Here is a 23362-nt window from a genome sequence, read left to right on the forward strand (position 1 = left end):
TGTGGGAAGAAATTTGTGGGATGAGGAAGAGGATGAACCCTTGATTTACTCTTTGAGCGAATTTACGTGGAAGGATTGACGAATAAGTTTAATATTTATTTATGATGATTTGTGAGTTGAAGAAGATAATGAATTCATTATTCATTGTTTTACCGAAATACCCTTATTTTTTTATTTATTTTTTAATTGAATTCATTATTTGTTGTTTTACCAAAATGTCCTTATTTTTCTTTTCTTTTTTTTAATTAAGGTTGTATGTAGCATGTGATTGTGTATGTTTTCAGTCTGTGGTGGTTTGCATCATGTAAGGGGTGAGGGAGTCGATTCTCTTATGTATGGAGAAATGTAATCCATTATAGATTCATGTGAGATGATGAATCAATTTTAGTTGAGCTATATGGTCGAGAGAATTGATTTTGCCTTGTGAGAAAATCGATAAATAAAATAAATAATAAAATATTTAAGTACTAATGAATTTAGTGATGATAGAAATAAATAATTAATAATATTTTTAATTTTTGTATAATTCAATATTTACTTAAAATCATTTTTAACCAATCACATTTAAGTTTAAATTATTTACACTATTTCAAATTTTATTTTAACTAAATAATTTTATTTTGTATTAATTTTAAATTATTTTTATAGAAATATATTTTACTTTATATTAATTTTAACTATAAGAATAAAAATATAATCTTATATTTTATTCTATTAAAAAATCCCATAAAAATCTTAAAGAAATAAAGAAAACTCCTCAACTCACCTTCATCAAACTTCTAAATTAAGAGATCTTCTAAAATTAAACCTAGTACCAATGAGGGGGAAAAAAGTTGTAAAAAACAAGTGATTTATTGATGTAGAAGTGTCACTCACTCAGTACAATTTTAAGCAACAAATGATTTATCAGTCACAAAAAGTATTAAGTTTATTAATAACATTAATATTTAAGTTGCGATAAAGATTAAGAGGGAAATGTTTATGAAAATTACACTTTTTCAGTTCATTTTTAAAAATTAAATATTTTTTTGTCAAAATCTAATGAACAAATAGTATTAAGTTAATGAAAAGCGATACAACAAAACATTTAAAAACTTAGTTAAAATTATCTTAAAATTACTACAAAGAGTTTTTAATATAATTTTTCTTTACTTACTCCTTCATTCAAGATTTAAATATTCTTTTACTTATTTTATGTTTCTCCTTCTCTCTCTTATTTCTTTATTGAATTTCTTCTCCATCACAAGGTAAAAAAAGAACAACTTCAACAACTTTGCATTTGCTAATGTGTCTTTTCCAGTGACATGACTCTTTATCTTCCTTGGAGTTTTCACTACTAATGAAAAAGGAAATGTGATCCTTATTTGACGGGTCAAGTCATGTAAATATATGTATAAAATTAGCAGAGACTTATCTTCTATGTTGACTAATCCTTTCTATTGTCTGGGAAACAACCTGGCAAATGTGACAACTTTTTTTAATTCAAGTGCAAACACATGTTTGTTGGATTTAGTTGGTCTTCGTATTTTTATTTCCTATAAAAAATTTAATTATTAAAAGAAAAATAACAGTTAATATGATATAGCTTTGTAGATATATACTTTTTACATAGTCCAGCTTAATTGATTAAAAATAGAAAACAAAAATCAATCTCTTTTTTTATTATATTTTTTTTAATGGAATATAGTTTTTTAATTCATCTCATGGTTTGATGTTATCTTTATGTCCTTATAACCTATGTCTCTTGTCTTGGATTCCCTACAGAGAACATTTTTTTTTTAAGTTTTGTAAGTATGTGCAGTAAAATTTCAATTAAATTGAATCTTGACCTAACACAGGGAAACAAACACTATTAACAATTTATTACTGTAACATTTTTGTATTTTTGTACTGTACTGGATTAGTGTGAATACCCTTTCTGGACCACATTAGTGTGAACACTGGGCACACATATTAATGCTTGCTTTAATATAAAATAAATTAAAGTCTATGTCTGCGTGCCTGGTAAGGTTAATAAATTTAGTAGCAATGTCAATCTTTAATTATCGTGGAAAGTAGTACACCAAATTATTAAATGCTTTTTATATTAGATTTGTTGGAAACGTTTTGTTTATCCATATTGTGAACACTGAACACAACTAAAACATATATAAATTTAAAGTGTAATGTACGTAATTCAAATTGAGATTGATCACGAAATACTTACTTAGACAATGAAATCGAAATTCTAACAACCATACACACACATAATAATTTATATTTTGTTTTAATTAAAATTCCATTTACTAAAAAAATAATTTTAATCATAGTAATTTGTAATTAGATGGTGACAACACATAATAAAGTAAATTTTTAATTGTACTAAATTTTAATTAAATTTAAGTTTTATTTGAATTGAATTTATTTTTAAAAAAAGTGAATAGTGATGTAGGTAAGGTAACAATTTAGAAAAAATAATGATTTTTATTATTTTATAATTTTATTTAATGATTCTAATAATTTTTCGTAACATCATACTATTTTTCGAATTAAATATCAATTTTAACTACGATTCATAAAAAAATACAAATTACTCTTAAAAAAAACCTAAAAAAATGATATTTCTTATTATAAAGACCGAAGTCACTCACAGTTAAATAAATACTTGAAAACTTTATTTTAATAATATGGTAAATATGTAATTAATCATTAAAGGAGAATGAGTAGTAATTATGGATATTTTTTTGTAAGTAATATTTTTTTTTAAAAAGGGAAAAAAATTAAAAAGCACGAAAGCAGCATCAATGTCTTCTTGACGTGTCTCTTGTTCTCATCAACACAACACTTACTGTTCTTCTTCCTTGTTCCAAACATTATTCATCCACCTTTGTTGAATCAATGGACGTGGCTATTCTCTCCGACGCCATATCCCACATCCTTCAATGCGCCACCACCATCCTATCACCCCCAGCAACCCGTCTCTCCTCAAACGACATTCAACAATTTGAAGACAACCTCAAAAGGATACTCCTCACGGTTCAGAAGGCCATGCACAGCAAAATCCAAGACCGCTCGGTTCTTTCACTTTGGTTAAAAAATGTCAAAGACATGGTCAACGATTTGAACGATTTGATGGAGGATCATCGCCACAACACGGAGGCCACCACCGCCACGATATCTCTCATCAAAGCCGGCCAAAACATGGCACATCGCCACAAATTCAAGCACCAAATCAAAGACGCCATTGAGGAACTCAAACGCCTCTCAAACGAAGCAGAAAGCTTGGTCATCTCTGAAGAAGCTAGGGAGAATGAGAGAAAGTTGACTCGTATAAATGAGGAATTTGAGAATGTTGAAGCGGTTGGTAGAGAAAATGTGAAGAAGGATATTAAAGATCAACTCAAGATGTTCGTGAACAGCCATGTTGTTTCTGTTCCTGTGGTTACCATTGTTGGGGTTGCCGGAATAGGGAAGAGTAAACTTGCTCGTCTGGTTTATGGGGATGAGGAAGTCAAAGCTCTCTTTCCGTCACGGATATGGGTAAACCTTGAAACATTCAACGTGGAGTCCATTGCTACACGTGTTACCGAAACAGCTAACCAGGGTAAACGCTTTCTTCTTGTGCTTGATGATTTGAGAGTCGAGAACGGTGAGGGGTGTCTCCAGAAGTTGCAGGGCGAGTTAGCGGAGGCTGGAGTTGGTGGGGCAGTGGTTGTAACTACACGTAGCAATTTTGTCGCAAACAAGATTGCTGAAAGTGGCACGGTTAAACTTAAGCCCCATGTTTTGCAAGGGCTTAACGAAGAGGAATCGTGGTGTCTGTTTCAGAATAGACCAGGTTCGAGAAAAATAAACGAAGATATGGGACGGAGGGTAGTGAGGGAATATTGTGGAGGAGTCCCTATGAAGATAATAGCCATAGCAAGGTTGCTAGAAGATCTTGATTCACCAGTTTCAGAAATAGAGCTGATGGAGAAGTTTCTGCGAGAGATAAGGTTTACCTATTACGACGAACTTTCATTGCAACAAAAGCTATGTTTTGCTTATTGTTCGTTGTTTCCTCAAGAACACGAGATAGACGCTGGGAGATTGATTCATCTCTGGATGGCGGAAGGGTTTCTCTCGCGGAACCTATGTTCCGATCCACAAGAGTTTGGCTTAGCGTGTTTCAACGACTTTGTTCCTTTCGTTTTCCAGGAAACGGGGAGTGACGAGTTTGGTGTTGTGAAGCGGTACAAGATGAACCGTTTAATGCATGAACTAGCAAGGACTGTGGCCTGGGATGAGAATATCATAGTAGACTCGGCAGAGGTTAAAGTTCACGAGAGAGTGGTGCGATCCTCGTTTCATTTTGCGTTGGATGTTCAGTGTGGGATCCCAAAGGCTTTGTTCGAGAAAGCGAAGAAACTGAGGAGCATTCTCTTGCTGGGAAAGACTAACAAATCGCGGCTTCCGCACGAGGTGAAGTTGACCATATCAACTTGTGAAAAAATCTTAGAAACTTTCAAGTGTTTGCGAGTGCTGGATCTCCATGACTTGGGGATCAAGATGGTTCCGAGCTCCATCGGGGAACTGAAGCACTTGAGGCTTCTCGATCTCTCCCATAACAACATAGAGAAGCTTCCGAGTTCAATCACCAAGCTTTTCCACTTGCAGACATTGAAACTTTCCCAATGTCATGTTCTCAAAGAACTGCCAAAAGACTTGGAGAATCTAAGTTGCCTCATCCATCTTTACTTAGAGGGGTGCCTTGATCTCACCCACATGCCTCGGGGAATAGGCAAGCTGAGTTCTCTGCAGACATTGTCTCTTTTTGTGGTTAGCAAGAACTACCACTTGGGAGGTCTTAGGGAACTCACGGATCTTGATGACCTGAGAGGACACTTGGAAATTTTGCATCTGGAGCAGTTGAATTTTTGTGCACCATTGGAAGCGAAAGACAAGTATTTGAGAGACAAAAAGCACCTTCATTGTTTGACTTTAAGATGGGACCACGAGGAGAAAGAGGAGGAAGATGAGAAGAAAAGGAATGGTATTGCTGGAAAAGACAAGGAATCACTGGAATGTCTTGATCCAAATCCAAATCTTGCAGTGTTATCCGTTGTCGGGTACTACGGTAAAACGTTTTCCAATTGGCTTTCTTCAATTAAATGCCTTGTTAAGTTTAGCCTAAACGATTGTTACAATTGCCAATATCTACCACCACTGGATCACCTCCCACACCTCAGGGTTCTCGAACTAAGAAGATTGGACTCCCTTGTATTCGTTTCAAGAAACTCTGATCAAATAAGTGCTGACACTGAAGCCTCCTCTTCCTCCTCTTCCTCCTCTTCCTCCTCCTCTAGTACACCATTTTTTCCATCGTTAAAGGAACTCACAATCTCTGATTGCCCCAAACTCCGAAGCTGGTGGGAAACTGCTAACTGGGAATCCAATAGACCATTCTTTACTCGCATTTCTAAACTTCATATTCAATGCTGCCCTGATTTGCATTGCATGCCTTTGTACCCTTATCTGGATGAAGAGTTGGTGGTTGTGGATTCAAGCGTAAAGTCAATGAGGGATACAGTGCATGCTACTATTTCAGACGGCTTTCTTCCATTTTCCAAATTGAAGACCATGCTAATTGCGCGCATTACACAATCTCCACCAGAGAGATGGCTTAAAAACTTCATTTCCCTTCAGACCCTTCAAATTCGTGATTGCTCCAAGTTATTCTATCTACCACAAGGTTTCAGGTCTCTGAGCTCACTCCAGAGTCTTACCATTGAGAGATGCGCGGAACTTGATCTTGACTTATCCAGGACTGAGTGGGAGGGTCTGAAACACCTACGTTTTCTGATCATAAAGGAAATTCCCAAGCTCAAATCCCTTCCGTGGGGTGTTGAGGATGTTACCTCTTTGGAAAAACTCGAGCTTCATGAATGCCCTGCCTTGACCAATCTACCAGAAACCATAGGCAACCTCAGTTTGCTTACCAAACTGGTGATTTGTAAATGTGAAAACTTGGATTCGCTGCCCAAAGGACTGGAAAAGCTGGGGTCTTTAGATACGTTGGCCATTACGGACTGTCCTCTGTTAACACCAAGGTGTCAACCTGAAACAGGGGATGATTGGCCACAAATTGCTCATATCAAAAATAGAATTCTTAAGCAAAGCTCTCAAGACTTGAGGGACTTGTGGAGTCATGGAAGGATTGGTTTACGAAAATATTTCTAATGTTGAAATGCGAAGATTGGTTAACAACAAGAGATCCATTCATAACAGATCTTAGTATTTGCTCACTCACAAATCCTTGTTATTTAACTTTGGTAAGTGATTATAGTATTGGCTTAATTGAATCCATATCACTGAAATCTTCTTCTTTCCAATCCTCTCTTCCTAATGTACACATTTTAGTGTTGGAATGTTTTGATTTTCAGTCTGAGTTTGAAAGTAAACTATGAGAGAGTCATAAGAGGAGAAACAAATACTCAATTCTGAGGTGCCCTCTTTAAAATGATTTATCTGTGTTATTGTGTATGGATTTTTCTTTTTTATATTATAAAGAGTTTTTATATTTTAAAGAAAATAATGTAGTCATGATTATGATTATTTAACATTTGTTATTTCACAAATTTAGTAATATATAAACGAAATAATGAGGGATGGATCACTTCATTAAGGGATCTTTATACAAAAACAAGATGCTAATGTGTTTCATTTTTTATTTTACTTTTTTTTTTTTCGACTTTCCTGTTTTGTATTTTTTATTCTAGTTTTAAATGTACTTCCTACTTTATTCAAGAGATCTTAGATAAATAGTTTTAAATTTTAAAGTGATGAATTAAAATAAATTGTAGAAATAAAATAATTAAATAAAAATAGGAAATATTAATATGACATCAATACTAAGTATTATTTACTCAACAACTAACAACAAATCATCCCACTCGTTTTGCAGCCTGATTCCTTGATGCCCTCGACCGCTGCAATTTCTTATTAATATGTTTCTATGATGACTAGGGGTGGCAAACGGGCCAGCCCGGCCCGTTTTGGCCCGGCCCGTATGTGACCCGTCAAAAAACGGGCCGGGACGGGCTGACCCGTCAAACAGAAACGGGCCAATAGTCACAACCCGTCCCGTATAGGACGGGCTAACGGGTCGGGCCGGGCTGACCCGTCTAGTTTTTTTTTTTTTAATTAGTTTTCAAATTTTTTAATTTGTTTTATTTTTTAAATTTGTTTATATATACATATAAATTATTATTAAAGTCATAATTAATCAAATAAAATATTATTTTAACTTTTAATTGATTAGTTAATGTTTTTAATTAGATAAGTTAAAATAATTATTAAATTTACATATTAAATTATTCAATTATAACTAATAATTCAAACTTAATTTGTAGGTGTTAATGATTTAAATTACAATACTATTATATATTTATACATTTAAAATATATAATCTAAAAAGTTAATCTTTTTAATTATTTTTATTTTATTTTATTTTTATAAAACGGGCCAACGGGCCAGGACGGGCTGACCCGTACTTTGGCCCGTCAAGTTGACGGGCTGGACGGGACGGGTCAGAACGGGCTGACGGGTTGAAATCTTTAGCCCAACCCGTTCCTTTTAGCACGGGCTGACGGGCTGGCCCGTTGGGCCCAGCCCGTTTTGCCACCCCTAATGATGACCCAAATTTCAAAACAATATTTTAGAATTAAGCATTTTATTTTTTTCCTGAATCGAATATTCTTGTATACAAATTAATATTTAATATGAATCAGAAATATTTTATCACATTGAACATGTTTAATATAAAAGTTCATGATAAATTTAGGATGGTGGTATATTATTGAGTACATAATAAATTTAAATTTTTAATTAAATTTTGTTTTTCACTTTTTCTATTAATCGAGTGATATAGCTTGTAAGTGGTACACGTGATTATTATCTTGTCAAAACATCTTTAGTTATTATTATATGTCATTTTATTATTTTAAAATTTTGTAATATATAATATATAATTTATAATTTTATAACTTTATGTTTTATAATTTTATAATTTTATCACTATACAAATGAATAAAATTAACTAAAAACTAAATCATTAAAACAATTTTCTTCTAAACAAATTTTACAAGTCATATAATATCTTAAAAATGGAAAAAGAAAATATGCAAAACTATTTTCCTTTAAATTTAAATCAAATACATTAATATAATTCTATTTTAACTGATATGTATATTATTTAAAATTAGAAATTACAAATACAAAAGATAAAAGAAAAGTACAGAGAAACAAATTTATTTATTTAAGTATTTTGTGTTGCGATCTAAAATAATCTTACAATTTTGTTACACATTATTGTACTTTACAAATAGTTCAATATCAGACTCGGTTTTGTCGCCTAAAGCTGCTTCTTCCTTCTGTCCTCAATTTCTGTAATTTTTGATTAATACGTTGGTGATTTGGGAGAGCGCTCTTTACTTGTTTTGTAATTTGTGATCTTCTAAGAGAACTTGTATCTTTGTTATTATATAAGGATCGGAGCTGCAAGTACGAGATAGAATTGACATAAACATAATAATTCAACAAAAAATAAATAGAAAGAGAGATTAATTATGAAAAAAAATAATGGCTTCCAGAATTTGTCAATTTTAATAAATAATAAACTCAATAAAATACATTAAACTTTCGCTTAAGTCTGTATATTAATCTGGAGAGTTTGATGCAGATTTAATCAGGACGTAAACTTATAAAATTTTAAGAGTCATATAATTACAATATAGAATATCATATGATTATACTATAAAATAATATGGGTGTTGGAAATTTTTAGGGATTATGAAAAGATGAGATATATGATAGATATAAGAGATATGTTATATCAAAGAACATGTTACTTTATTTTATTCATATTTTATATATGTCTAAGAATTTTTTTCTTCTTTCAAATGCGGATTTAAATGAGTGTGGATTTAAACGAATCTCTATCATATATAATGAAACAAAAATTAAATGGTGTATTACTTACCCATTTGTTAACCAGATCCTCAGCAAGTTTCCTATTTATATTAATTTCTTCTTCAGATTTTGATAAAAGCATGACTACCTGCCACATTAAAATGTTCAAATTATGAGTAAGATACAAATATTTTATGGGGTATTTTAAGAAATCAAATTAGTCACATGAAAAATCCTACATTTCCAATGCCACTATTCTTCAGTTGTTCCTTTCTATCATGCTGCTCTAGGTCTATCTGCATAATTAAAAAAGAAAAAAAGATGAGATTCTAAATAATCCTTCCTGATAAAAATAATCATCTAAAATATAATATTATATTGGTGCAAATTCAATATACATTATTCAAGATCTTCAAAATTTTTGTGCGAATGGTTATATTTGGCAAGCTTCCATCAGGAAGTGGCTCAAGCCAATTCTTTAATATAGTCAGCAATCCATGATCTAAAAACTCTTGTTGAAGATGATTCCTGCAAAATAGTTGAAGAAAAAGTTATTAGAATAAGGATAAAGTTATCATCAAAATTAAAAATTAAAGATTAAAGATAAATTAATCACATACTTTGAGAGGGCCTCTGTAAGAAGAGACAACTTCTTAAGTTTATTGACAGGTTTTTCCTGTTTGTAAAGATCGGCATCCTCCTCAACAACACCTTCAAATTCATTCATGACATTCATGACTGATGAAGTTATTTCAGCATAATTTCTCTCATTCCTTTTTCTTTTTGTTCCTATTTGGAAAAGATCATTCATTTTTTGACCCTTTTCACCTTGTTTTGTCTAAAATTTCATTTAACACACAAATGCATTAGAACAACCTTCTCATAAAACACAAATCCTAAAATCAATTCCAAATGAAATAAATAATAAAATGTATATATACCTCATAATCGCTCCTAGTAATCATATTCGTCATCTCTATGTAAGGAGAAATGTATGAAAAAAATTGGATGGAGAGCTTTTGATTGAAGTGAAAAAGTTTATTTGAAGTGAGACTTTTCTAAGACAAATGTGTTATTATATAGGACATTTAAAGATAAAAGATTTAGATAATGGTATAGTAATTATCTTTAAACAATGTAATTATAATAAATAAAAATATATTTGATTTTTTAGCTTAATCTTTTATATGATATAATAATTTAAAGAAAATATTAGAATATTTAAATATTCACGTTTAATAGATAAGATAAGTTTGAAAAGATATTAAAATTTTATTAATTTTAAAATATTTGTGTTATGTATGATAAGATAAGGAAATTTTAAAAGATTTGAAAAATAAGATAATTTTGAAAAGATTATATTTTAAAATGAAGGATTATTATGTATAGATATTAGATAAAATTGATTCTATAAAAACTTCTTCTTAAATCAATATAATTAAGATATTTAATGTAAAAGTGTTATATTTAAAAAAAATAAAATCTTTAATAGATTATATATATATATATATATATATATATATATATATATATATATATATATATATATATATATATTCTTGTTTTGATCGGTTTTGCTATCAATGATAAATGGAAAACTGAGAATACATATTTATACAATTTTCTTTCTTTTTTGCATTTGTGTATTATTAATATATAATATATCTGTAATATTAATTTACATATTAAAACATGAGGTTGATATCTTCTCAATATCATATATTTTCAAATATAATCTTTTCAAAATTATCTTATATTTCAAATTTTTTGAATTTTTCTTATCTGGATAAGGGAATTTTATCTTATATTTCAAATATATTATCTTATATTTCAAATCTTATATTTTAAATCTTATATTTTAAATCTTATTATCTTATATTTTAAATCTTTTCAAAATATCTTATATTTCAAATCTTATGTTTGAGAAGATGTTATCAAACATGACACAAATATTTTAATATTAACAAAATTTTAATATCTTTTCAAAATTATCTTATCTTTTTAAAAAAAAAAATTATATTGATAAATTTAAATATTTTTTTAAAATTATTTTACCATATAAAAGATTAAGCTTAAAAAATCATTTTCATTTTGATTTATTATAATTGCATGGTTTAAAGATAATTAGTAAATCATTATCTAAATCTTTTATCTTTAAGTCCTATATAACAACACATTTGACTTAGAAAAGTCCCACTTCAATCATAAATTCTCTCTTATAAATTTAATAATTTTCATTCAATTTCTGTTCATACAATTCTTCTTGTATGGAGATGCCAGATACGGTTACCATTGTTAATTTTAATTTTTAAAATTCATAGAAAAAAATATTTATTAATTTCATAATAAAAAATTTAATTATTTATTTTATTTAAAATTATTTTCAAGATAATAATAATATTAATAATTTTACAATATTTAGAAAATTAATAGTCTAATTATATCACATAATAAATAATTATAAATTTATTAAGCAACTTTGTAAATAAATACATCTAAAATTTTGTTAATACTAAACTTAAAATATAAGTCATTATTTAATACTAAACTAAAAATATACTAACTCAAGTACTCTTAGTGTTGTCATATGACAAAACACTTATCAGATATCAGTAAATGCAAAGGGATTCTTAACTTTTGTAGCACGAATGATTTTCAACTCTCTTTTTCTTTCTTTTCCACAACCATTTCACCACATTTTTTCAAATATACAGATTCTCTAAATGCATCTTAATATTTAAAATTTAAATATGGAGTATTTCATCCAATTTATACTAGAATGTCTAGGTAAGATGACATGTCATTATTTTGAATTTATTGATAAAGCAACAAGTTCCCATCATACTTTAAAATAAAGAGTATTATAATATCTATTTCTATTGGTAAGAACGAACAGCACCGACATGTTTATACATATCCTTGTTCACAATCTTAAGTATATGGTGATACAATTTAGTTATTACAGATAAAAAGAATTATTTGAAGTTTCATACTTATAATTTGGGAAGTCTTGATGCAAGTAAATGGAGATAGTTTGTGGTAAGTTTATAAATAATTATACTAGATTAATTAACTTTACGCATTTTTTTAAACATTATATATTATTACACATTCTTCTAAAGATAAGCTTAGATATTATCTTAATAAGTGGATTGGGAACATCCCTCAAACTTACAAGTTGTCTAATCTTTGTCATACAAGTGTACGAAATACAATAGAAAGGTCATTTGAGATATTGACACATGTATATGATGAAAAGGTTTATGAAAATGAAATCAAGAAAGTGCTAAATAGATGTGTTTAATGTCAAATCTTGATAATGAATAATGAGTTAAAGCTCTTAAATGGTTAGCTAACATGCAAAACAGTTAGCTATATGGTTAGCTAATATGCCAAAACAATTACCTATTGTGAAAGTCCTTCAAATGAGTATGAGAAAAATTATGTTTTAATATATATTTCTACAACTTAAATCACGACAAATAATACATATTTTCTTGTGATTGATTAATTTTATGATATTTGATAAGTCTTCTACATGTTTGCATTAGTTGTACAACACTATGATTGATAAATTTTGTTGCACTTTTTGTAAGTTGTGTTGAATGAAAGACTTGCTAGTTAAATGATGAAAATTTACAAAAAAAAATGTATTAAATAAGAAAGTGGTTGTTTGAACAAGTTATTTAGTTTTTTTTTAATAGAAAAATATTTGACATCATAACTTCGGATTAAGATTTTGATTAACTTTGATATGAATTTACATGTTTATGTTACAATTGTGGATTAATTATATCACATTGATATTGTGTTTTTATATTATATATTAAACTTGTGATTTATATAATTAATGATTTTATTGTTATTAAATGAAGTGATTACTAAATGATATTATAATTTTTTATGGAATGAATCAATATTGATATAAAAATATATTATTATTGATATAAAAGTATATAATTGTTGCTCCAGGATTTATAATATTAATTAATATTAAAAAAGTTAAATTTGACTCCTATTTTTAAAATCAAATTATTAAATATTTTAAATTGACTAATATTTTTTAAATTTAATTTAAAATTTTATAAATTAAAATAAAATTTTATCTTACAATATAAATTTAATTCTTTTATCCAAACGGAAAATGAAAACATTAAATATTTCAATTACCTTGTTCAAATGAATTATTTAAAAAATAAAAATAAATTAATTATAAAAAGTTAAATACAATATATTTTAATTTTTTAAAATTGTTGAAATACTTAAACAAATTACATGATAAGTATTTTTAATGATAATCACCCTTAGTTTTCTCATAATTTTAACCAGTAATGCAAGAAAAGCACGATAAGCAAATATTTTGTATACCGCTGACTTAAACAAATTACATGATAAGTATTTTTAATGATAATCACCCTTAGTTTTCTCATAATTTTAACCAGTAATGCAAGAAAAGCACGATAAGCAAATATTTTGTATACCGCTGACTTAAACAAATTACATGATAAGTATTTTTAATGATAATCACCCTTAGTTTTCTCATAATTTTAACCAGTAATGCAAGAAAAGCACGATAAGCAAATATTTTGTATACCGCTGACTCATGAATCCGTTTGAAAACTCCGACAGATTCATCAGGAGAAAGGAATGCTAATGTACAATATATTTTTACAATTATTAAAATAGATTTTCTATGTCAATAAATTTTTGAACCGACATAAATATTGGATTCTCACTTCTCATAAAACTGTATTTTACAAAATGATTTTAACTATTTTATTGTTTATAAAAGTTTATATTTTATTCAACTTTAGTTATACGTCAAATGCAAGTATACAGTGATACGATACATATTTATTTGATTTCGTACATTTAAATATCTTGAAACTTTATTTCTGTATTAATTTTATAAAATGTAAAAACCTAATGGCTAAAATAAGAATTCAAAATTTCGAAAGTAAATATTGTTTTATCTGCTTAAAAATATAGGTCTAAAGTCAAGAACCAAAAGTTGTAATTTCAGATTTTAAAACAAACAAATAAACCTCATTTTATAATGAAAAAAATAAAATTTCGATTATTTAGAGACTTCAATAAAATTTTATAGAATAAAACAAAATATATATATTATAGAAATAAAAATAACAGATTTATTTCATATAAAATGTTTGATCATAAGACAGAAAATTATCAAATCCAACTTAAGAATCACACGATATTCAGTCCTTGTCATCATTTACAAATATTTGACCATTCCACGACCCTCCACACTTAATTTTGTAGCCTGAAGCTGCCTCTTTTTGGGTGCTCTTAACTGCTGCAATTTTTTATTCATCTGCAAGGAACGGTTAATACAATGAAAAGTTAATGCATGAAATTGTTCACATCTTTACAAATATATGAACAAATAAAATAACATACATACATCCATCTCTTAAATTCCAAATTCCATACGAGTTCACAACATAAACTCTTTATTACTTTTATTTTTAAATATGTACTACTTAGGAAGACATCACATTATAACAAATCATAACAGGATTAGAAAAATCATATAATTAAAAAAGTAAAAAAAAGCACCAACCTTCATACGCTGCTGGTCTTGGGCAGCTTGTTTTGCCCGAGCTCTAATCTCTTCTGGATCAATTTTGGACTGGGGTCGTATGACAAAATCTAAAGGTGTCGCTTCCGGTCTCGAAGCGTGCTGCCTGGAGGAGGATTGTCCAGCCCTAGGTCTGCATTAGAGTCAGAAAAATTACAAACGAATATAATTTAGAAATCGTGATCAATAAAAAGTTCAAAAATGTCATCCAGGCCTACTGTGAAATTTCCAGATCAAGATCGCTATCTCTCGATATTCCTGCAGCTTTATTAGTTGGCCTGTAATGTAATGTCAACAAAATTATATAAATTGAGCGTGATGGAATAAGTATTCATAATAATACATAAGGGACCAAGAGACAGAAAAGTTTAATAGTACTTCTTTAGCGATGGTCTCCTAAAAGGAACCCTATCATCCTCTACATTTCTCATGTCTTCAAATCGGGTACTCTTATTAAATATAGGCCGGCTCTGCAATTAGAAAACATAATTGACATAAATTTTCTAGTAAAGAAGTAAACATAGTGCTCAAAAACAACAAATAGAACTATCTAGTTTACACTTAGACATTTAAAACGCTAAGTGACTAAACATTGAAGAAAAATAGAAGTGTATGATGGAGCAATAATTCGATCCTGCATTACTTACCCACTTGTCAACCAGCTCCTTGGCTAGTTTCCGGTTTACACTGATTTCTTCATCAGATTTTGATAAAAACATAATGACCTGCCCACACAAACAAAAGAGTCCAAATTATCAATACGGTACATATATTTAAGGGGATATTTTAGGCCCGTAAGGAAGCAAATTAGTCGCATGATCAAAGGAAACCATACTTTTCCAAGGCCACTCTTCTTCAATTGTTCTCTTCTATCATATTGCTCTAGGTCTATAGGAAACTGCATAACGAGACAAATAAATGAGATTCTAAATAATCTAAAATTAATCATCTAAAATGCTGTAGTGGTGTAAACTTACATCATTCAATATCTTCAAAATTTCCGTGCGAATATTTATATTGGGTAAGCTTCCATCAGGAAGTGGCTCAAGCCAATTCTTCAACAAAGTCAGGACTCCATGATCTAAAAACTCTAGTTGGAGCTGCTTCCTGCCAAATAGTTGGTCCAGAAGTTATTAAAATAAGGATAAAATAAACATAAAAGGTAAAAGAAATATCAATCTGCAAACGTGCAGAAGTTATTCAAATAAGGATAAAATAATCATAAAAGATTAAAGAAATATCAATCTGCAATCGTAACAAGTTAGGAAATTAATCACATACTTCGAGAGGACTTCTGTGAGAAGAGGCAACTTCTTGAGTTTATTAATGGCAGGTTTCCCCTGCCTATTAAGATCTGCATCTTCTTCAGCTGTAACCTCAAGTTCGGCCATGACATTCTCCACTAATAATGCTATTTCAGCTGGACTCCTCTCGTTCTTTTTCTTTTTCTTCCCTATCTTGAAAAGATCCTTGATCTCTTCATCTTCTTCACCTTCCTCTGCCTACGAATGCAATGTAACAGACAAAAATGTATCACACAAAGGCCATTTGAAGAAACAGTGCAACAAGCCTAAAATTAACTTCTCATAAAATTGTGTCCAATTAAGGCAAAATCAACGCAGCAGAATAACTCAATTCTCTCTCTCAAAGAACATTATTATATATTTATAGTTTACCAACACTCCAATACTGGTTGCAGGAACTTCTTTGAATCAAAAAAGTTATCCAACACAGTGAATCTGATGGCAGGATAACTTAGTAAGAAATCAGAAAGGGAAAAAATCACCAACCTGAGGAGCATCACCAGGAGAACGTGGTTCATCACTACCATAATAAGCAGGTTCCACTCCAGTGTCATCTATAAAGTTGTCATCATCCAGATTCCTGACACCTTCGTGATCATCCTATTAATATAAACAAAAAGTACCGATCAGATATAATAACAACCAAATACTGGCCATTATCAAAAAGAGAATAAACAAAATTATGATCAATCCACAAAAGTTCAAATGGAGAAACAAGTATTATATTCACAGTCACACATTTATTATCATCAATGCCTCAAATTGGAATTGTTTTTACGTAAATGTTCACTTGTTTGATCCAAAAATTGATTTAGTGAGAAAGAACTAAGTTTGAATACTTTTGGGGTGAAGAAATTCTTTTATTCAGAATTTTCCAAATAACTTGCTTCAAAAAAACATCCAAACATGATTATTCAAAATCTAATGAAAACAAATTTGCAAAACCAATTTCAACCATTCAAAATCAATTGTAAAAAACCAGTTTCATCCAATAAAGTTTGGGAAGCAGCTTCGTTCAAAATTATTCAAAACCAAAATCATTTTAAATAATTTCAGCCCAATCAATCAAGGAAAATCGCAAAGGCGGTATAGAAAATGCAGGGCAATATACCTCAGAATTACCCCCAGCAATTGAATCCCACATCTCCTCAACTTCACCATCATGATCCTTCCCAGCCTTACCACCGAAACCTTTTTTAGAACCCCCAAATTTAGAGCCACTGCCACCACCAAATCTCTTCTCACCCTTCAGCCTTTTCTCCTTCTTCCCACTCCCAACCTCCTTTCCCTTCTTCCTCTTCCTTCCATCCCCCTCGTCAAACCTCGCCTCAGGAACATATCCCTCATCCTCATCCTCGAGCTCCGGCGCCACCGACTGCTTCCCCGCATCGCTCTTCTTGATCAGCCTCTTCCGCGGCTTCGAGCGCGCCGAATCGTTGTCGTACACCGGCGTCTGCGACCGATCCCGGCCCTGCCACTCGTCGTTGACATCATCCCCGTAATCGTCGAGCTGGTGGCGCGGCTCCGGAGAGGGCTCGCGGTCAGATTGAATGTCATCGTAATCCATCAAGGGCTCACCGTCCTCGTCGCGGTACCTGAAAATAAATCGAAAAAAAAGAAGAAGAAATCGAGTGAATCAACGAAGGCAAAACCCTAACGCAAAATTAATCAAAGAGAAAAAGAAAACGCAAACGCACGGATCGTCTTCGTAACCCATGGCTGATGCTGAGTGGGTTGGAAATTGGAAAAAAGAATTATAAGTGAATTGGAGGTAAGAGGATTAGGGTTTGTGTTCTGAGCGATAGTAAAGAAATAAAGAAAAAGGTTACGACGAAGTTAATGAATGTATGAAATGAAAAAGGAACAGAGTTGTTTGATATGAAGGGAGGGTTCCACCAAAACAAAAGAGGCAGGGGAGATCTACTCAGATCTTGGTGTAATGGGATCTTGTGATAATTTCAAAAATATTATTTTCAAGATTTAAAATAAAGAAGTTTATTATTGGAATAAATCTAAAGAACCCATTATAAAAATAATCACACTAAGAAATGAAAAAAATAAAAGTAAAAAATGGTTTGAAAAAAAAATCTTTGAGAGATATTATTAGAGTTGACTTAATTCTACCCATGAACAACAATTCTTACATCTTTAGATTTAAATTTAAATTATGGGTTAAATATGTTTTTGGTCTCTCGAGTTTCAGCGAAATTTGGAATTAGTCCTTCATCAAAATTTTTGACCAATTTAGTCCTTCATCTTTCAAAATGTATGAATTTAGTCCTTTTAACCAAATTTTGTTAAGTTTATCTGACGTTTCAAGCGCATTTCATGATAGTATTTAAATTATTTACACTGTTTGACACATTTTTGCTTCAATGTTAACTTAAATATTATCATGAAATGTGCTTGAAACGTCAAATAAACTTAACAAAATTTAGTTAAAAGGACTAAATTCACGCATTTTGAAAGATGAAGGACTAAATTGGTATAAAGTTTTGATAAGGGACTAATTTCAAAATTCACTGAAACTTGAGGGACCAAAAACATATTTAACCCTCAAATTATAACAACTTATACAGATTGAGATTTTAAGAATATGTTACTCTAATTTAGAGATATTGTTATATGAAATTTAACAATTTATTTATTCGACTAACGATAAAATTAAATTAAGTTTTATCTTATCTTTTTACTAATTAGTGATAATAATGAGTTTTATCTTTTAACTAATTCATATCATTAGATTATATCTTTAAGTATAATTACAGTTTATCATTTTCTATAACAAACATCATAATCTTGAATTTTCTATATAAACTAAAGAATAAAAATGATGAGGCGTGGATGCATAAAAGAATAATACAAAATGGGTACGAAGTTAAAATCAAGATTGAATTAAATTATTAAAAAAGTATCGATTGTATTTTTCTTTACAAACTATTCATTTTATTAATTATTAAAAGTATTAATGAAAATAGTAGTGCCTTATATTTTCAATTAAAAATTAAATATATTCCTATTCAATTAGAACAAATAAAAAATTAGATATACTTTTGATGCTATGAGAAATGCTAAATTTTTAAATAATATTGTGTAACTATAATTATAATAAAACGAAATCTTTAGTAAAATTGATTTTTTGTGTAGAGTATCTCTTCTCGAGCAAGGAATATTTTATACTACTCTTTTTATTATATTGAAATAATTATTAAATATACAACAATGAAGAAAGATAAAAAAGAGTTTACAAAAGATATATTAATGATTTTCTAAGAAATAATGAAGTGCATCTGTTATCTGAAATGTTCACGATTAAGGTTAAAAATAACTCCAGAGAATCCAAAATCTTATTCTCCTTCTATGTATATATAATTTAATTCTTAGTAAAAAATAAATAAAAGAAGAAAGAAAGAGTGCCGATAATAATTTGTTTTGAAATAATATTTTTGTTTACATTAAAACTCCTAACTTTTCACACCTTCTCCTATTGAGTTTTAATTCAAAAATGATTTTATAGTAAAAAAAAATAAATCAAACACAAGTCACGTTGAATTTATTACAAATCAGTTAGCCATTCAAAAATTGTGAAAACAAACATAATTCATTACATAAAGAAAGCGGCAAAATATAAAAAAGTAAAATTCTTTTTACATAGAAAAAAGATATATTATTAATGAAGTTTATTAATGTGAACATTTAAGTAATTATTTTTATTAAGGCAAATGCCAGTCAAACAAAATTAGCACTGTCATTGCGTTTAACCCCTTATGCAGTCAGGTTTTTCTTGAACAAGCTTGCAGGCTATAATTCAACAATTATAAGCCAAAAACGAAAATTTCACTCGTTTGAGACATTTACAAAATCCATTGCATAATATTATTGTCCTGCCTATATAATAAATGTACATCTCCCTATATACTGCCACGCCCATGTGGTTTTTCTCAGGCTCTATATAACATTGAACCATTCCTGTTAAGAATAGAGAACAATTATTTGACGACCAAAACGCCAAGTTCCAAGCATTAATTTACATTCTAAAAGGTACAGTAAAAATAATCTAATGGCACAGTCATCTAGTCTACTCATTAAGAAAAGGGTACTTGGATTCAACATAGTTTTCCTTGTCCCAGAGGAATGATCCAAAAGCAACAGCTTCCAAAACTAGCATGGTCAAGCCAGAGAAAGTGAGTGAAAGCAATTCATCATTGGAGGTTTCAATTGAACCATCATCAGACACACGGATATCAGGCTTTCCAAACAGGGCCTGAGTTTGCTTTTCAATCAATGATATAGCTTCCTTTGATCGTACAGTAGCAAGTCTCTGAAGTGTCTCAGCATCCAACTGCATCACATAAGCTCTTAGTCTGAAAGATTTGCCTTCTGTATCCATGTAATCACTATCACTATAACTGTCATCGTCGTAATCCTGAACTGTGATCAAGGAATCAGGATCCCAAAGCTTGATACCCGGTGATGGTTCCTCAAAACTTTTAGTCTTTCCCAAATCCTTGGGGAGGGTTCCCATTGACCTCTCAAGTTGAAACCGTTCATCAACTCGTTTGAGAAAATATCCGTACATTATGGAAGCAGCATACAGCTTTCCCAGTTTAATTTTACTAATCTGAACAATTGTCTGAATTGGACCCACAAGCCGATCTCCTAGTACCAAAGATAAGTGACTCTGAATCATCTCGAATGCCTCTGGAGAATGCACAGCTTCTAGTTTTAGCTCTTGATTTGGCCATAAATCCACTCGACCAGTTGGGTCTGATGTTGCTGTTAGTTTTGGAATCATTGAAATGTTGTTCTCTAAAAATTTATGCACAATTGAGCAGTACATGATCTCTTCCAATGTCGTTTGCTTCTCTTTCTCTTTGACTTCAGCTATCCTCCTAAAATTCAGATTTGACAAAAATTTATCACTTCTGTACTAGCAGTAACTAAATATGCCACCATTTGCTGCAAATATATGATTGCTGTAAATTGTTTCAATCTTCCAAAGATTTGACATTGCGACCATGAAACATTAAGAGTATCAAAGTTCCAATCCGTATGCATAAACATGAGATTCAGAAGAGATAGAGGGAGAGTATCTTTATAAGCCAGTTAAGCATTTGTTTATGTTAAAATTTAATTCAAATTTCTAGAAGACTTTCATTCTATAAGAAATTAGATGTACCAATGGATATTGTAACATTTTGATGACTCTAGAATTACTACGATAAATTGTACTAAAAATTATGAATTTAGCTAGATTTTTCCCAAGAATATTGTCGTTTAGAATAGTCAAACACGAAAAAAGAATAATCTTTTTGGCTAGAACAACCTTCACACCGGTGAATAAATAGGCCGCAAAACTTTACAACCGTTTGAAACCTTCTCATAGCAACTATCACCAGCACTAACTACATGCCTTCCTCAACCAAAAAAAAAATTACAATTTCGGAATAACAAGTTTATAAACATAATAGCATCCTTTATTTTATCAGTTTAGAAATAAAATAAGGAGCGAGCACCACAAAGCTGACAGACAGTTGTATGAATAGTAATGCACATAGCATGCAATTATTTAAAAGAAAAAAAAAAAAATATATATATATATATATATATATATATATATGTATATGTATATAGGTAGCTGACAGAAAAATATCTCATCGACATAAAGAGTGACACACTAACTAAGGATGGCATCAAATAGAAATATGAACTCACTGATGAATATATCCAAGTTTTGTTTCATGTTCTTATATCTTTCTACTCATTAGTGTAATTAAGGGTTTTTTTATTAGTCATAATAGACTGAAATGGACTTCCACAGTAGCTTATCTAAAAACGCAGCCTTATATTTTATTCAACTAAAGCTTGAACTTATTAATTATTTATGTATTTTTCACAAGAAAATGAAGAAATATAAAGAGCAAAAACGACAAACATTACAAAGGGAAGTTAAAACTATGCAGGCAAATCTTGATACATAAATTCTCACAAGACATCTGTTGCAGGAAAGGGTATTTACATAGGATAGTCCAATATCAAGTTTGTGCAATTGAAAATTTGAAATTCTTAACCAAAGCTTCCAAGATATTGTACATGCCATGAACCTAATATTGCTACAATAGTTCTAAAAGTAGTTGAACATTGTCAAGTAGGTACTTCTAGTCAAATGAAAAAAGTAAAACAAAACTTGAGAGACTTACTTGTAAAGGGAATCATCAGATGAAGTGGAAGATTCTTTCTGGGCATCTCTAGCAGTCTGAAGATTCTCTAGTTGCTGATCAATGGCCGCTGGCAGTAGATGCGGATGAGTATTTGAAATTTGTTCCAAAAGCTGACCAACTGGTGACTCAAATTGGAGAGGAGCAAAAGGCGCCGAATTGTCCCTTGAATTAGCTGATGCTCTTGCAACTAAGCCTCTTGCTCTGAAATTGTAGAATTCATTGTAGTGCTTGGGATTGTAAGACGAAGGACAGCTCTGCAAAGAATATGCCATGTTGAGTGGTAATATAATCAGTGACACTAAAATAGTCAATGTATCTGCCACAAAAATGGGGCACTTTCAAAAGAATTAGAAGTATCAAATTAAATGGAGAGGAAAAAATTGGAATAAAAAGATAAGTCAAGACAAAAAATAAATTGAATGCAGGAATCATGCTTGAAGCCAAAAGGAACAAGAACTGTGGCTGTGTCAGTATAGTTAAAATGTTAATGTTAGTGATATGTATACATAACAAGAAAGCAAAAGCGTAATAACAAAAAGGCTTACTTTAAGAAATCCACCAGAAAGAAAACCCTTGGCATCAGAAACAGCAAAAGCATGCAAGTGGCGAAATTCCGGTAGTCTGAGAGATGCGGAAGGAGGAAGCACCACCAAAACGTCACTGATAGCACTCGAAACCTGCATTTTCAGAATGGTAGCTTTCGCGCCCCTACGATTAGGGCTGTAATATGTAGCAGAGAAGAAGCGAAGGCCAAGGAACAAGCAACGGTTTTGTTAGCTGGTCGTTAAAGCAGTTTGCTCGTGATAACACCAATTGATTGAATAAATACAAAATACATGAGGATTTTCAAAATTCACCCCGGAATAAAAAATATCTGTCGCGAGATTTTGTAGCGAGATACACATGGAAGTATCGAGAAAACAGGAAGAAAAAGAGAGAAAATCCCTAAATATGGGGTAACTATTCAATCCCGATATTGTTGCAGAAAATAGAGCATGGAAAAGGCGTATGAAGGTGAGGGGGATGAAGAATGATGTGAGAGTGATTACCTTGATGAAATTGGGAAATTGGGGGTTGGATGTGGAAATTGTTGGGTTGGAGAAGATGGAAGAGGAACACCGCCGAAATTTTGGGATGGGGAGAAGAACACGGCTACCACAAATGTTGAGGTAGGTGTCTGAGTCAAAAATAATTCCTAGTTTCTTTTCTTTTCTTTTCTTTTATCACGAATAATATATTTATCAAAATGTATACATGTTTTAAAATAAAATTGTTGAATTATTATATAGTTTTATATTTTTTAATGT

General features: G+C 30.5%; 3 protein-coding genes across 4 annotated transcripts; 1 reads left to right on the forward strand and 2 right to left on the reverse strand.

The window, feature by feature from the left end:
• Positions 1 to 2800: 2800 nt before the first annotated feature.
• Positions 2801 to 6386, forward strand: LOC114173927 (disease resistance protein RGA2-like). The gene has a single exon (XM_028058608.1). It carries the CDS (start codon positions 2878 to 2880, stop codon positions 6196 to 6198), a length of 3321 nt encoding a protein of 1106 aa, XP_027914409.1. The 5' UTR covers positions 2801 to 2877; the 3' UTR covers positions 6199 to 6386.
• A 7667-nt stretch (positions 6387 to 14053) lies between these two features.
• LOC114174150 (protein IWS1 homolog 1-like) lies at positions 14054 to 17788 on the reverse strand. Its single transcript, XM_028058926.1, has 11 exons — positions 17532 to 17788; positions 16946 to 17429; positions 16321 to 16434; positions 15812 to 16032; positions 15508 to 15637; positions 15366 to 15428; positions 15178 to 15255; positions 14909 to 15000; positions 14749 to 14808; positions 14513 to 14663; positions 14054 to 14263 (listed from the first exon to the last, which is right to left on the reverse strand). Exons 1-11 carry the CDS (start codon positions 17549 to 17551, stop codon positions 14165 to 14167), a joined length of 1512 nt encoding a protein of 503 aa, XP_027914727.1. The 5' UTR covers positions 17552 to 17788; the 3' UTR covers positions 14054 to 14164.
• Positions 17789 to 19678: 1890 nt separating this feature from the next.
• Positions 19679 to 23243, reverse strand: LOC114173863 (UV-B-induced protein At3g17800, chloroplastic). Of its 2 annotated transcripts, none has more exons than XM_028058514.1 (4): positions 23105 to 23243; positions 22601 to 22775; positions 22035 to 22309; positions 19679 to 20726 (listed from the first exon to the last, which is right to left on the reverse strand). In XM_028058514.1, exons 2-4 carry the CDS (start codon positions 22736 to 22738, stop codon positions 19913 to 19915), a joined length of 1227 nt encoding a protein of 408 aa, XP_027914315.1. In that variant the 5' UTR covers positions 22739 to 22775; positions 23105 to 23243; the 3' UTR covers positions 19679 to 19912. The 2 variants fall into 2 exon arrangements, with proteins under 2 accessions (XP_027914315.1, XP_027914316.1); XM_028058515.1 differs by having other exon boundaries at positions 22601 to 22782; positions 23105 to 23229.
• Between the last annotated feature and the right edge of the window lie 119 nt (positions 23244 to 23362).

Source organism: Vigna unguiculata, chromosome 2 (genome assembly GCF_004118075.2).
Source record: "Vigna unguiculata cultivar IT97K-499-35 chromosome 2, ASM411807v1, whole genome shotgun sequence".
NCBI classification, from domain to species: domain Eukaryota; kingdom Viridiplantae; phylum Streptophyta; class Magnoliopsida; order Fabales; family Fabaceae; genus Vigna; species Vigna unguiculata.